The sequence below is a fragment of the Xenopus tropicalis genome, chromosome 7, assembly GCF_000004195.4.
Source record: "Xenopus tropicalis strain Nigerian chromosome 7, UCB_Xtro_10.0, whole genome shotgun sequence".
NCBI classification, from domain to species: Eukaryota; Metazoa; Chordata; class Amphibia; order Anura; family Pipidae; genus Xenopus; species Xenopus tropicalis.
Window position 1 is genome coordinate 65,987,071 of NC_030683.2, and position 16,052 is coordinate 66,003,122.

Genomic DNA, 16,052 nt, shown 5'->3' on the forward strand with positions numbered 1-16,052 from the left:
ATAGTATATCAATAAATAAATGTAGCTAAATGATATCATAGTTTATTGTGTGCTTAGAACATAGATTCTCTGTACCTTCACATTTAAATGGCAGCTAGAATTAGTGACAACAATAATGACAATGCCAAATTAAGACAAGCAATATGGCAGCTACCACTTATATTTAAAAATGCAGCCTGGCAGAACAGATATTTTCCCCTTACACTTATTTGTTTACAGAGCATTAAATAGATGAAAATGTCCCTGAAAAACAACTTTTGAAAGTTTAAGTCTATTCTTCCTTCCCACAAGTGAAAGCAGTTCTGCTTAATTCAGTTATGGGTGTTTTTTATTTACATTTTTCTTTCTCTTGATTAGCAATAATTATAGTTTACAAAAACAAAGCATTATGTAAGACACGTGTTCAGAGATGTGCTTTTTACACGGCTGCTAACTTATATTTGGTTTTCTAGGGAGGTGGCTGCAGATTCCTGAGATACAATTGCTCTGTAAGAGCCCCAAGGAAAGGCTGGGCCTTGATGCACCCAGGACGATTGACTCATTACCACGAGGGACTGCGTGTAACAAAAGGAACAAGATACATTGTAGTCTCTTTTGTGGATCCTTAAGTGTCCCTTCCTGAAAGAATGACTTGTGACTTTACAAGGTCACTTTGACACAGTATTTAGAGAACCTGAATGATAACATATTTAAAAAAGTCCAGTTTCAGAAGCCTCAGTGTGGATATTGAACATTGTCCTTTCTAAAAAAGGACTGTGCAAAACCTATTTTAAAGAGAAGATAACTGTCTAGAGTTGCTCACACAAGTACTTGACAATAAACATAACTGTGAATTCAGTGGTACTCAAAATTGGAACCTCTCCAACAGGTACGTGGGACAGATCCTATGTTATAGATGTGGATTTTACTACATTAAAAACATTTATTGTGCCTTATAGATTTAGATTTATACAATGCAGGATTAATACAATGCAGGTGTACTGTACTAACATTTCTTCTATATATAGATATATATATATATGAGAGAGTGTTTTACTATAAAGTGTTATTTATGATGATTTATTTAAACATTGATGTTATTAGCTAAGATTTCAATTCCATTTTCTCTGTAGCAGCTAAAGGAAAACTTTGCCCTTTCAGAATAAATACAATTTTGGGGTTATGCATGATTTCCAGATCTTAAACTTTTTTCGATATGCATCTATCATGGTATAGCTAAAAAAGCATGTGCAAGCCTAAACACAATAAGGAGGTAAGCTGTTTTTGTTAAATAAATGTTCTTGTGGGGATTATATTAGCCTTTCAGGTTGTCTCTAACAGGGGACCTAGGAAAAATTCTCGTAGTTAGTGCAGTGGCCCAGGAGGGTTTGTTGCCTGTGGTTGAATCTCGGCTACTGTGGGCAACTAATCTCCAAAAAATGCCTTCCCACTGGCAATAAAGTGAATGGCTGGTGGGTAGGCATACATGGTGCTTCTTTTTGGAAAACAATATGCCACTTATGCCTTTCCGCTGGTGATTCACCTTTTTGCCAGTGGGAAGGCATTTATGAAAGATTAGTTGCTTGTGGTAGCCAAGATTTAACCGTGGGTGACTAATCTACCTGTGGGCCATGGCCCTTAGGTCACAGTTATGCACCAAACTAAGTCTGGCCAATAAATGATGTTTTGATTTATCTGTGAGATAATCACTGTAAACTGGATATTACTAATGTTAGTAGCTGCCTCAGATGAGTATGCCTTGTTTATCTGCAGATCTGCTTTACCTGACCTAAATTATAATTTATGGGGCTCAATTTTCAATGCATTGATTTTATGTGTACAGTTTTTTTTTCTACTAGGACAGGAAAGTTAAAAGTTCAGTTTGTTGTAATATTATTTCATCCCTGTCCATAAACCTCTAAATATTGTGCTTTGAAATGACTATTAATGTACAGTTTGGTTTTGAGAATTTTCTATTAAAGTTTTGTGCTTGTTGATTCTGTGTAGTGTCCCTTAATCATACATCTGTACATATGTAAAATTGGGGGTGGGATCTAAAACTGGAGTGAGGAGGATTAATTCTGTATATATTAGCTGCTTTCAGTTTCATTTATGGCATGTAACGCTAAATGGTGGGTGATGGGTAAAGCAGATTAAACACACAATAGAGCAGAGGCTGTGCAGCATTATTACTCAAAGGTTAGGTTATAATCTGAGCGATGAGGCATACATGCCATCAACTGGCCAGTGATATGAACTGCAGCACAACACTTCATTAAATGATTATCAACTGAAAGTATTGAAATAATAGCTGTTATTTTTGAATCTCAGAATAGCTGGGTACAGCAGCCACCCCAAGCCTACCCTGGCATTAGAAATATGCCATGTGCCCCCTGACCTATGGTACTAGAATAATTGGGGTCTCGGCAATACATAATCGGGGGTAGGGGACGGTCACAAGGGTAGTTGATTCTCAGTAGCTGAGTCACCAACAGAATAAAACTACTCCACTGGCACAAACATGAGGCATCACAGAAACCCAGAAAGAAGGAGATAAGAGGAGTCCAAGCATCAACATATAGGTCAATGCCACGCGGGGCAGATTTTCAGTTTGTGGATAAACACAAGCCAAGAACGTGGCATTGCCCATACAGTACATACATACACTGAGATACTTGCCTCAAACCTTCCTAAAGTAAAACATGGTTCATACAATTTTTATATCTGAAAATCTGTTCACTGGGTAAGCAAGCAAAAGGGGCAACAAAATAGTGTGTATAGCCTACTTGTACTCCCAATTTTAATACAATGCATTCAAGGTCATGTCAACCCCAAAAATAATTTTTGCATAATAAGAAAACATAATTCTAAGCAATTTTCCAGTATGAAATAATTAAAAATTTGTAGCGCTTTAAAAGCTATTTGTAAATGTAATTGCTATTGAAAGCAGCATTTGCTGAACTCCTGGTTGTTACGTTTTAAACAATGTTAAAACTGTTAGTCTCCTCCAGCAAGTGAAGTCTGTCAATCTGCTGCCTTGTGTTACATTGTTTTAACAGTCAGAGCCACCAGGGCAGAGAATAGAAAAGGACAGGCAGACACTGCTTTTAATAGCAGTTATATATACAAATAACTTAAAAATCATTACAAATTTGTAATAAATGTATATTGCAAAGCTGCTTAGAATCTTATTTTCTTTTATAAGGCAAAAAATTATATTTTGCGTTGCCTTGTCCTTTAAAATGAATGCATTTACTAAAATGTCCCTGGTAACAATACATTAACGGCATAACAGATCTGGTCAACAGAACTCTAGACGGTCTATGTCAACAAGAAAGTAGAATAGGTGGATCTGAGATCCCCTAGGCCTAGCAAATACGGTACATGGCGTAACAATGCTGTACTGGGACTGGTTAGCTTACACTAAAATCTATAGTCACAGCACACAAAATTTTAGGCATGCAGCAAATTTCTTCTATGGTGGTCTTAGTGAGATCTTTTATACTGTTAAGCTCACTACAAGATTTCTCATGGAAAGTCGCATTCATCATTTCCAGCTTGCTGTTTTGCTAGATTTCACACAGGTAGAAATGAGACCCATGCACCCTGATATGAACTTTGGGCCTATCCCACAATACATTTTATGCCCACGCATTCTACCTTGTCTAGTCACTCGCATCCTACTGCCGCTAAATTTGACACTGTGCTTTGCTCATTATCTATAGGCCCCAATGACCAAGATCAATTTGTTAGGCTTAATAAGGCTTGGTACTCATAGTACTAGACTCTGAACTTTCTGGATAATGGGCTTCCGGATAAGGGATCCCATACCTGTATATATAATCTCATACATGTGAAGAGGACTTTGGCTTCAAGCATCACCTGAAGTGAGAAATGCAGATTAAGGCATAAATGTGTTCATTGTTAGTCTGTTCTGTAATGTGGTGCCATTATTTAAAAAGGGATCTCGTTCTCTGCCTGAAAACTATAGGCCTGTTAGTCTGACATCAGTAGTAGGAAAGCTTCTGGAAGGGGTAATAAGGGATAGGATAGTTGAATCCATTGCAGTTCACAATACTATTAGTTTGTGCCAGCATGGTTTTATGCGTAACAGATCTTGCCAGACTAATTTAGTTGCCTTTTATGAGGAGGTGAGCAGGAACCTTGATGCTGGAATGGCAGTTGATGTCATCTACTTAGATTTTGCTAAAGCGTTTGATACAGTACCTCACAGAAGGTTAATGATCAAATTGAGGAATATTGGTCTAGAACATAATATTTGTAATTGGATAGAGAACTGGCTGAAGGATAGAGTACAAAGAGTGGTGGTAAATGGAACATTTTCTAATTGGGCCAGTGTGGTTAGTGGAGTACCGCAGGGGTCAGTCCTTGGTCCTTTGCTTTTTAACTTGTTTATTTATGACCTGGAGGTGGGCATAGAGAGTACTGTTTCTATTTTTGCTGATGACACTAAATTGTGCAAAACTATAAGTTCCATGCAGGATGCTGCCGCTTTGCAGAGCGATTTGACAAAATTGGAAAACTGGGCAGCAAACTGGAAAATGAGGTTCAATGTTGACAAGTGCAAAGTTATGCACTTTGGTAGAAATAATATAAACGCAAACTATCTACCGAATGGTAGTGTGTTGGGGGCATCCTTAATGGAGAAGGATCTAGGGGTTTTTGTAGATCACAAGTTGTCTAATTCCAGGCAGTGTCATTCTGTGGCTACTACAGCAAATAAAGTGCTGTCTTGTATAAAAAAAGGCCATTGACTCAAGGGATGAGAACATATTTTTGCCTCTTTATAGGTCCCTGGTAAGGCCTCACCTTGAGTATGCAGTGCAGTTTTGGGCTCCAGTCCTTAAGAAGGATATTAATGAGCTGGAGAGAGTGCAGAGACATGCAACTAAACTGGTAAAGGGGATGGAAGATTTAAGCTATGAGGTTAGACTGTCGAGGTTGGGGTTGTTTTCTCTGGAAAAGAGGCGCTTGCGAGGGGACATGATTACTCTGTACAAGTACATTAGAGGGGATTATAGGCAGTTGGGGGATGTTCTTTTTTCCCATAAAAACAATCAGCGCACCAGAGGTCACCCCTATAGATTAGAGGAACAGAGCTTCCATTTGAAGCAGCGTAGGTGGTTTTTGACAGTGAGGGCAGTGAGGCTGTGGAATGCCCTTCCTAGTGATGTGGTAATGGCAGACTCTGTTAATGCCTTTAAGAGGGGCCTGGATGAGTTCTTGAACAAGCAGAATATCCAAGGCTATTGTGATACTAATATCTACAGTTAGTATTACTGGTTGTAATGTATGTGAGTGTATAGATTGGTTAGTATAGGTTGTGTGCTGGGTTTACTCGGATGGGTTGAACTTGATGGACAATGGTCTTTTTTCAACCCTATGTAACTATGTAACTATGTTCTTGCATTACCACATGGTGGATTCCATTAAAATTCAAACAGAATTAAACACTCTGCGAAGCTTAAGGAACACATTTATGAAAGATCACATATTATTTGTGTAGGGACCCATAGGGTTAAGCTCCCTATGGCTTTACACCCTACCTCTTCACATCCTTATTATTATTGGGCAGAAGCCCTTGTACTCAGTTACAGTTGTAAAGCTATCCCTTATAGGTTTAGCCTGGTTGTACATGCCCCCTGCAGACTAATAAAGTGTCTGGCAGGAGGGTGTGACTTTCTCTTTGGCTGCCGGTCTGCTACCTGATGCACCACTCCATTGAGCCTGGGTACAGACACAGGCCCCAGTAGCCATTTCATCCAAATTAAAATCGGGGACAGGGCCCCGTGAACGAGGTACAGTTAGAATAGGTTATATTATAGGACTCTTTAGGAGAGAGACTGTGTAACTACACAGTCAGGATTTATATAGAAAGAGCAGCTAATTTGCTCCATCCAGGAAAAGAGTAAAGGAGTAGTCTCCTAACAGGCTTACTTGTCTTAGATTAGGGACACAGAAGTGCTAGGGACATAGGCCAGCGATTAACCCTGCCAAGGGAAGGGATTAACCGGTGAGCTGCCTCCTACCACTCTGTTGGCTGTCGTATCCTACCCATACTTGTTTATGAGAAGGGATAAACGGAAGGCACCATACTTCATCTGCTTGATCTGCTTTTACGTCATTTGTGCTATTGAATACCTGTTACCTCATCTGATATCCCTGCATTTAGAATTCGGTCTTGGACAAATAAACAGTTCCTTTGTTTTGCAAGAGCTCATGGCGTCCATTATCTATTCTTAAATATGCATTTACATCTAATACACTATACAGTGGCAGGTATAGTTCAACAACATCCTCCATTAGTTTTCTCCCACTTAGCGGAGGCCCATCCTGATGTATGAGAGTCGCATGTAACCAATGCTCTACTCCTAGCCTGGATTTTTCCCCCGGGTGAATGTAGGGACCCATAGGGTTAAGCTCCCTATGGCTTTACACCCTATCTCTTCACATCTTTATTATTATTGGGCAGAAGCCCTTGTACTCAGTTACAGTTGTAAAGCTATCCCTTATAGGTTTAGCCTGGTTGTACACGCCCCCTGCAGACTGATAAAGTCTGGCAGGAGGTTGTGACTTTCTCTTTGGCTGCCGGTCTGCTACCTGATGCACCGCTCCATTGAGCCTGGGTGCAGACACAGGCCCCAGTAGCCATTTCATCCAAATTAAAGTCGGGGACAGGGCCCCGTGAACGAGGTACAGTAAGAACAGGTTACTTTATATTATAGGACTCTCTAGGAGAGTTACACAGTTAGGATTTATATAGAAAGAGCAGCTCATTTGCTCCATCCAGGAGAAAAAGTAAAGGAGTATTCTCCTAACAGGCTTACTTGCCTTAGTTAGGGACACAGAAGTACTAGGGACATAGGCCAGCAATTAACCCTGCCCTCTACCAAGAGAAGGGATTAACCGGTGAGCTGCCTCCTACCACTCTGTTGGCAATACAACTGGTTTTTATGCAACCAACACTTGCCCAAAAGCCAGGAATTAAAAAATAACTACCTGCTTTGAGGCCACTGGGAGCAACATCCAAGGGTTGGAGAGCAACATGTTGCTCACGAGCCACTGGTTGGGGATCACTGCACTACACATTGGCAGTGGGAGGTATAGTTCAACAACATCCTCCATTAGTTTTCTCCCACTTAGCGGAAGCCCATGCTGATGTATGAGAGTCGCATGTAACCAATGCTCTACTCATAGCCTGGTTTTGGCAATATAGCCCAAAATAGTTTTACATTTGGTTACAGGAGTCTTGACAAACAATAGGAATTCTGGGAATGAATTCCAGACTCTTAAAAAAAATCCCATTTACATGGGTTTATCCTGTAGGCTACAGCTCACCCACTGGGTTTGAAGCTGAAGCCAGTACAATAGCTGATCAGATTCTTAAAAAAAATTCCATTTACATGGGTTTATCCTATAGGCTACAGCTCACCCACTGGGTCTTGAGGCAACTGTCCTCTGTGAAACATACTTCATAGGCAAAAAGCAAGTCCCCCTCTTGTTTTATAACATTTAAATTCGAGTGGTCTACGGTCACATTGTTATTTTTCTAGATTTGTTATTTTTTTAGAGTAGTAGCCCACTACTTTTTTATTTAGAAAAAAGGACGGGATGTACCAAATCTCGCCTTCTGTATTATATTCAATCCTACAAAATGTTACCAAGCGCTAATAACCACAGCAAATCTTTACAGCCATCACCTCTGTTTTCTACTTCTTATATCGATTCAATCACCTAACACCCACTACCCCCACGCTATTACTGCCTTTATAATTTCCTTATACCGCACGGTGACATTTCTTGCTACCAGTGAACTACAAATCCCAGCATGCCCAAAACCAATCGGGATTGTGCCGCGCCTCCTTTTTGACCTTTGCTTGTAGGGGCGGAGTGTGTGACGTCACTTGCTGGGTTCCCTGTTCCTTATGGTGTGTGCCAATCGGGGATGGAGGGTGTGGCTTAGCGCACCGCTGGCAGGAGGTTAGTGCAGACCCCTTCCTGTCCTGTACCCTTCACTGAAGGCCTGGATGCTGCTAAGGAAATAGCGCAGCGGTACAGCATGTGAGTGAGCACGGACCTTAGAACATCGCATGTGCTGTGTGCAAAGCTGCCTGCTCCTAGTAGCGTCCCATCCTGCGATTGTTTTCTTTGCTTGAGCAGCCCCAGTCCGGCTGAATAGCATGCGGGCCTAGTAACTGCTTTCCTTGCACTACAAGTAAGACATTTATGATCCTATTGCGCTGTGCTTGTGATGGCAGAAGGGCACTCAGGGTGATAGTGGTTATTGGTTCCCTTCTGTGTGTGTTGTACCTCAAATGCTGCTGAGCAGAACTGTCTCCACACTCCAAATGTAACAACATTAGGAGTGTGGAGACAGTTCTGCTCACATACCACTATTAGGTGCTTTATGAGTGAATACTTATTTGTCAACCTGCTCAGTACCTGATCATCTGATAGGTACTGTTTTAAATCTTATATCATACTTTCAGTGCAGAGCTGTCAAATAAAACATAGCCTGAGGCCAGTGAAGACTGATAGACATTATGGAAAATACTAATATTGCTGCTTTGTGTTGTAGCAGAAAGTCATAGTGACCAATTGAAAATTTGCTGTATTTATTCCAGATGTGCTGGACCAGTCAAAGTTTAATGCTCATCGGTTGCTATGAGCTACTAGACTGGAGTAAAGCTGCACCAGTGTCTTCAACCTGATGATCTCAAACCACCTTGGGGTGTATTTATTAACATTGGAGACATCTGTCACTGGTGATGTAGCCAATAGCACCCAATCAGCAATTAGATTTGAACAGTCATCTACAAGTTAGCAAACAAAAGCAAACATCTGAGTGGTTGTTATGGGCAAAATCACCAGCGATGTTTGTCTCCACTGTTAATGAATACATCTAAGATGTATTTATTAGTGTGGTACTGTCTTGTAATTAGGGAGTTGTTGTAACTGCAGTTTCAGGCCAACGTTCCCACCCTGCAGTGTAATAATTAGTATTCACAATTATATAATGATCACATGTGATACGTAGCCTCTGGTGCACACTGGGTGGGCTTTAAGGTATGGGCTACATGAGGAAGCAGCCAGATCATAATGACACACAAAATTGTGGGCCTATGGTTGTTCAACTACAACTCCTTATTTCTCTAGGGTAATGGCTGGAGGATACTAAGCACTGAAAGCTTATATAATCTTGTCTTAGCCAAAATCTTGACATCTGCTTTGGAAATTACTAGTATTCTTCCATGGGGCAGTGAAGATGTGGGAAATGCTTTACTTTTTTGTGAATTATTTGCCGCTGTCTTCTAATCTTTGCAGTTTTTAAATGGTTGGCACTGATCCCAGTAGCCGAAAAACTTTCTTGAAGCTACAGGTTTTTTTGTTATTGTTACTTTTTGTAACTTTCTTTTCTATTCTTTTCCACTCCCTGGTTGCTAAAGTAAATTGGACCCTAGCAACCAAATAACTGATGAAACTTTACACTGGAGAGCTCCTGAACTGAAAACAAAATAACTAAAAAACTACAAATAAAAAATGAAGACCAACTACAATTTGTTTTAGAATAGTGCTCTAATCTAACTAAAAGTTAACTCAAAGGATAACAACCCCTTTAAGCTACGTCCACACACACACACACACACACAAACCGAACCATACCCAAATGCTATATAAAGTGAAAGATTTGATGCACATTTATCACGCACATGTTAGATTGTGTGCGCTTCATGTGCTTCTTCACTATTTCTATCCATGTGCCACCAATTTCCAGCAGCACAGAGGGTTTGGGTTCGGTTAGGTATCGGTTAGGCCAAATCTGTTATGGGGGATTTGTATAAATACAAATATAGATGCCCACTTTGGTTTTAAGTGAAAATTACAATAATCTTGTAGGCAAGAATGAATAATATATGTGTCAGCTTTTACTCAGGACTCAAAATTATGATTGTTTATCCCGTTTATTGGAGCTTCCCATAAATATGCTACGGTTACTGCCATGTTTCAAATGCCCTATAGGGTTATAAGGTCTTAAAGTGGACCAAATGCAGCTTAAGTGGTTACACAGGTTTTGCAAGCAAAATAAAATCAAGTTTAGTGGTGTTGAAGCCGGTCTGTCCTGTGTAGCTGTCTATGATGCTGATACTACTTACTAAATTACTACTTTTCTAAATTATCACTACAGTGTAGCTGGTTTAAATATACACCAGTGGAGAAAATCCATTCTGCTGCCTTCCACACCTTGAATGTGTGCTCACCGACCGGCATAGAATCAGCCTGTTGCCATTAGCCTAAGATATCCACACATCTACCAAAAGAATCAACCTTCATCATCTTCACTTAACCCCTTGTTATTTTGTATTAAAGGACATGTAAACCCCCCACAAAAAAATAATTAATGAACAGAATGAATAATAAGGCTGCAGCATCCCCTTAATCACTTAGGATTCCTTCTCCTCCTCAAAACCACTTTGCCCCCTCCCTTAGGCTAATGCCACACGGAGTGTATTCTCGGCAAGCTGTAAACTGATATATGCCAAAAATGTGAAGTCTCTCATTTTTTGGCAGATAACGGCTACATGTGCCTACACACGAGAGTATTTCATTTCTTTGTGCAGGCATAAGGTAAGCCCATTTTACAGTAGCGGGGTATATACTTGGCAAGCGTTTTTAGGCTTGTGGCATTAGCCATTGGAATTTACTTTGGCTGTTGGCTACTGAGCATCCTCAACTCAGGTTATGAAACACACCCTCAAGTCTAGCAGCCAATGAAGAAATGGTATTGCTGGTTTCCATAGAAACTTGGCTCTAGCTGTGCACTCTGCTGGAGAAACATGTTTTTTTTTTTTTCTCCTAGCCACCTCTCCTGACCTTATCTTAACCATTACAGTGTTAAATTCAAGCAGGACTTTTTCTGTGTTCTGTGTAATTCTGCCATATGACTGCATAAACTTTACAGCACACGTGTCCAGGAAACTCCATAGACTCCATTTTAAAAAATAATTCTAATTTTTAAAAATGATTTACTTATTTTCTGTAATAATAAATTAGTGTACAGGTATGGGACCTGTTAACGAGAATGCTCTGGATCTGGGGTTTTCCAGATAAGGGACCTTTCTGTAATTTGGATCTCTATAACATAAGTCTGCTAAAAATAATTTATAGTGAGGAACATAAGTATTTGAACACCCTGTGATTTTGCAAGTTCTCCCACTTAGAAATCAGGGAGGTGTCTGAAATTAACGTTGTAGGTACATTCCCACTGTGAGAGACAGCATTTAAAAAAAAAAATCAAGAAATCACATTGTATGATTTTTTAAGAATGTATTTGTATTGCACTGCTGCACATAAGTATTTGAACACCAGAAAATCAGTGATAATATTTGGTACAGAAGCCTTTGTTTGCAATTACAGAGGTCAAATGTTTCCTGTAATTCTTGACCAGGTTTGCACACACTGCAACAGGGATTTTGGCCCACTCCTCCACACAGATCTCCTCTAGATCTGTCAGGTTTCGGGGCTGTCGCTGAGCAACATGGAGTTTCAGCTCCCTCCAAAGATTTTCTATTGGATTTAGGTCTGGAGACTGGCTAGGCCACTCCAGAACCTTGATATGCCTCTTACGGAGCCACTCCTTGGTTATCCTGGATGTGTGCTTCGGGTCATTGTCATGTTGGAAGACCCAGCCACGACCCATCTTCAATGCTCTGACTGAGGGAAGGAGGTTGTTGCTCAAAATCTCACAGTACATGGCCCCATTCATCCTCTCCTTAATACAGTGCAGTCGTTCTGTCCCCTTCACAGAAAAGCACCCCCAAAGCATGATGTTACCACCCCCATGCTTCACAGTAAGGATGGTGTTCTTGGGATGCAACTCATCCTTATTTTACCTCCAAACATGGTGAGGGAAGTTTAGACCAAATAGTTCTACTTTGGTCTCATCTGACCACATGCCTTTCTCCCATGCCTCCTCTGGATCATCCAGATGGTCATTGGCAAACTTCAGCCGGGCCTGGACATGTGATGACTTGAGCAGGGGAACCTTCATGCAATGCATGATTTGAAACCATGACGGCGTAGTGAGCTTTGAAACTGTGGTCCCAGCTCTATTCATGTCATTGACCAGCTTATCCTTTGCATTTCTGGGCTGATTCCTCACCTTTCTTATCATCAGTGCTACCCCACGAGGTGAGATCTTGCATGGAGCCCCAGTCCTAGAGAGACTTAGTCGTCTTTAGCCTCTTCCATTTTCTAACAATTGCTCCAACAGTTGATCTATTTTCACCAAGCTGCTTGGCAATTGCCCTGTAGCCCTTTCCAGCCTTGTGGAGGTCCACAATTTTGTCTCTGGTGTCTTTTGACAGCTCTTTGGTGTTGCCCATAGTAGTAGCTGGAGTCTGACTGACTGTGGGGTGGGCAGGTGTCTTTAAAGAGCTCAGACAGGTGCTACTAATTTAGATTAATGAGTGGAGTAGATGTGGACTATTTAGGCTGATGGCAGACGTGGTGTAGGGACACGTGCAGGCACATGTAGCCGATATATGCATGAAAACGCGAGACTTTGCATTATCTCGCGTTTTCATGCGAATATCGGCTACATGTGCACCCGAGCGTATCTCATTCATTCGAGTGCAGGCAACAAGTAGCAGGCGTAGGGCTGTATTTTCGCCAAGCGTTTTTCCGCTTGCCGAAAATATCAGCCCTACGCCACGTCTGCCTTAAAGGCAGAGTAACAGGTCTTTGAGAGACAGAATTCTTGCTGATTGCCAGGTGTTCAAATACTTATGTGCAGCAGTGCAATCAATTCTTTAAAAATCATACAATGTGATTTCCTGGATTTTTTTTTTTAAATGCTGTCTCTCACAGTGGGAATGCGCCTACAATGTGAATTTCAGACCCCTCCATGATTTCTAAGTGGGAGAATTTGCAAAATCGCAGGGTGTTCAAATAGTTATGTTCCTCACTGTAAATATTGAATAAACCCAATAGGATTGTTTTGCCTCCAATAAGGATTAATTATATCCTAGTTGGGATAAAGTAGAAGGTACTGTTTAATTACTACAGAGAAAAAGGAAATCATTTTTAAAAATTAGGATTATTTGCTTATAATGGAGTCTATGGGAGATGGCCTTTCCGTAATTCATAACTTTCAGGACAACAGGTTTCCGGATAAGAGATCCCATACCCGTAATTGATCCTAACTAAGATATAATAAATTCTTTTGGGAGGCAAAACAATCCTATTTTACTTTATTTAACTTATTTTTTAGTAGACTTAGGGGCACATTTACTAACCCACGAACGGGCCGAATGCGTCCGATTACGTTTTTTTCGTAATGATCGGTAATTTTGCGATTTTTTTCGGCGTCTTTACGATTTTTGCGCAAAAACGCGAGTTTTTCGGCGTCTTTACGATTTTTGTGTAAAAACGCGAGTTTTTCGGCGTCATTACGAAAGTTGCGCAAAGTCGCGATTTTTTCGTAGCGTTAAAACTTGAGCGAAACGTCGCGCCTTTTAAGTTTTAACGCTACAAAAAAGGCGCGACTTTGCGCGCAAGTGTTAACGCTACAAAAAAATCGCGACTTTGTGCAACTTTCGTAAAGATGCCGAAAAACTCACGTTTTTACGCAAAAATCGTAAAGACGCCGAAAAAATCGCGTTTTTACGCAAAAATCGTAAAGACGCCGAAAAAATCGCAAAAAATACGAAAAAGTCGCAAAATGTTCGTTTCCAATCGGAATTTTTCCAATTCGGATTCGAAATCGTGTCTTAGTAAATCAGCCCCTTAATGTATGGAGATCCAAATTATGGAAAGACCCCTTATCCAGAAAAGCCCTGGTCCCGAGCATTCTAAATAATAGGTCCCATACCTGTATTTAAAATTAATATGTAAATATTATATTATTTTGTTTTCTTTTTAAATATTTGATCCATGTTTTCCCTGGAAAGGGCTAGACTTGACTGTCCTACTGGTTCTGAAGGCTGCACTACACATTACACCTTCATACCAGACTGTGGGGTGGGGGAGAATCTAGAGAACAGATGTAAAGATAATAATACTACTGTAACTGCTTACAAACTTGGTGCTACTTAGGGCAGGAGACTGAAGGCTAACTTAAAACCATACTGACTCGCTCCTTTAATAAGCAGAAAAATTACATTTTTAATTTAATAGAAGCCTTTTATAAAATGTCCCTTACGTACAGATCAGTTTCTTTAGTGTTGCCTGTATCTGCCATATTAACAAGACTTCTGTTTATTTGCAGCGCAATGTCCCTGTTGTTTTCCCGTCCAATAATAAAAGTCAACACAAAAAAAGACAAAAGATTCATGGCTGAAGTTACCGCTTCCCCTCTCAAGCACTTTGTTACTGCCAAGAAGAAGATCAATGGTATTTTTGACCAGCTTGCTGCGTACACGCAGGAGAGCTACAACTTTCTGGAGGGTAATTATTATTGCCAGGCAGCTGTGTTTTTTTCCCTTCATCTATTATGTGACTTCCTCAGGGGCGTCAATGACAAATCATTGCCTAATGATTGACACATGGGGAGATTAGTCGCCACGCAGCAAATCTCCCCGAAATGCCATCCCACCGGCTAGAATGGAAATGGTTTTCTCTCAAGGTGACTTTGGCAAATGTATGCCATCCCACCAGCGATTTACATTCTAGCTGGTGGGATGGCATTGCGGGGAGATTAGTCGCAAATCGCCACGTGTGGCCACCTTTAACCTTGTAGAAGTGATACATAATGGCTTTGTATTGTCACTACAGAAACATACAAGGATGCTGAGTTGGATCCAGTAGCCTCAGAAGAGCAGGTGTTTGAAGTTAAGGGCTATCTGACGAATGTTGCTGGCATTAGTGAAGTTTTAGCCCGACGGCACATGAAAGTGGCCTTTTTTGGCAGGTAAGATATTCTTTTATCTAATTAATAACAACATTCTGACATTTCTTACACATTTAAACTAATTATTTCTTTTATAAAATGTAATATCATGCTTTAGATTTGTAATTTAAATTTAGATGAGGCCTGGATTCCTAATATAACTTCTAAAATCCAGCTATTATGTGTTTTATAGAGTATAGGGATTAATTACTTAAAGACTATATTCTAATAATAATCCTGAATTACAACTGGTTAGCAGAGAGCACTTACAATTAAATTGTGATGTTTGCTATTCATTTTCACACAATTGCACTCTTTTACTTACATTGGGGTCCTCAACCTTTTTTTTACCCTTTAGCCACATTCAAATGTAAAAAGAGTTGGGGCACAAACACAAGCATGAAAAATGCACCTGGGGGTACCAAATAAGAACTGTGATGGGTTATTTGGTAGCCTCTATGTGGATTGGCAGCCTACAGGAAGATCTGTTTGGCATTACATCTGGTTTTTATGCAACCAAAACTTGCCTCCAAGCCAGGAATTAAAAAATAAGCACCTGCTTTGAGGCCACTGGAAGCAACATCCAAGGGTTTGGTGAGAAACATGTTGCTCCTGAGCCACTGGTTAGAGACCACTGACTTACATGGTTATGATAATACAATGCTTTTCTACTAAAGGGTAACACTTTATTCCAGTTGTCCTTCAGAACTGGAATGGTGCAGGGGTTGCTCCATGTCAGTCTCTTTAGTTGAATGTAATGTGTGTTTTCCTGTATCAGGACTAGCAATGGAAAAAGTAGTGTGATTAATGCAATGCTGTGGGACAAAGTCCTTCCTTCTGGCATCGGGCACACTACCAACTGCTTTCTGCGAGTGGAAGGGACAGATGGCAATGAGTCTTATCTACTTACTGGTGGATCAGAGGAGAAAAGGAGTGTAAAGGTAATACTACAGCAAACATGATACTTTTCATTCATAGTGAAAATTATTAATACATTAATGGATGTTTTATAACTGACATCTTTGAAAGTGGTCAAACTTTATCTTGTCTGCGACAAGATAGATGCAGCTATTATAAAGCTGCATTTTTTGTCTATACCACTGTGATTTGGACACAATGCCCCCTGCAGCAGTTTGGATTTCTTTTTGCAGTAACCAAGATGCTG

The 16,052-nt window shown here is 40.4% G+C and overlaps 2 protein-coding genes across 4 annotated transcripts in view; both read left to right on the forward strand.

Moving 5' to 3' along the window:
• The window catches only part of plod1 (procollagen-lysine, 2-oxoglutarate 5-dioxygenase 1), a 38,805-nt gene extending 37,643 nt beyond the window's left edge, over positions 1 to 1,162 (forward strand). The window contains 1 exon segment of the mRNA NM_001078872.1: positions 453 to 1,162. Coding sequence (NP_001072340.1) covers positions 453 to 608 — 156 coding nt within the window. The 3' untranslated portion in view covers positions 609 to 1,162.
• A 6,733-nt stretch (positions 1,163 to 7,895) lies between these two features.
• Positions 7,896 to 16,052, forward strand: part of mfn2 (mitofusin 2) — a 50,243-nt gene continuing 42,086 nt past the window's right edge. Inside the window, exons 1-4 of one of the 3 annotated variants that reach the window (XM_031905087.1) lie at positions 7,896 to 7,980; positions 14,267 to 14,445; positions 14,773 to 14,908; positions 15,666 to 15,828. In XM_031905087.1, coding sequence (XP_031760947.1) covers positions 14,271 to 14,445; positions 14,773 to 14,908; positions 15,666 to 15,828 — 474 coding nt within the window. In that variant the 5' untranslated portion in view covers positions 7,896 to 7,980; positions 14,267 to 14,270. 3 annotated transcript variants of the gene reach the window in all.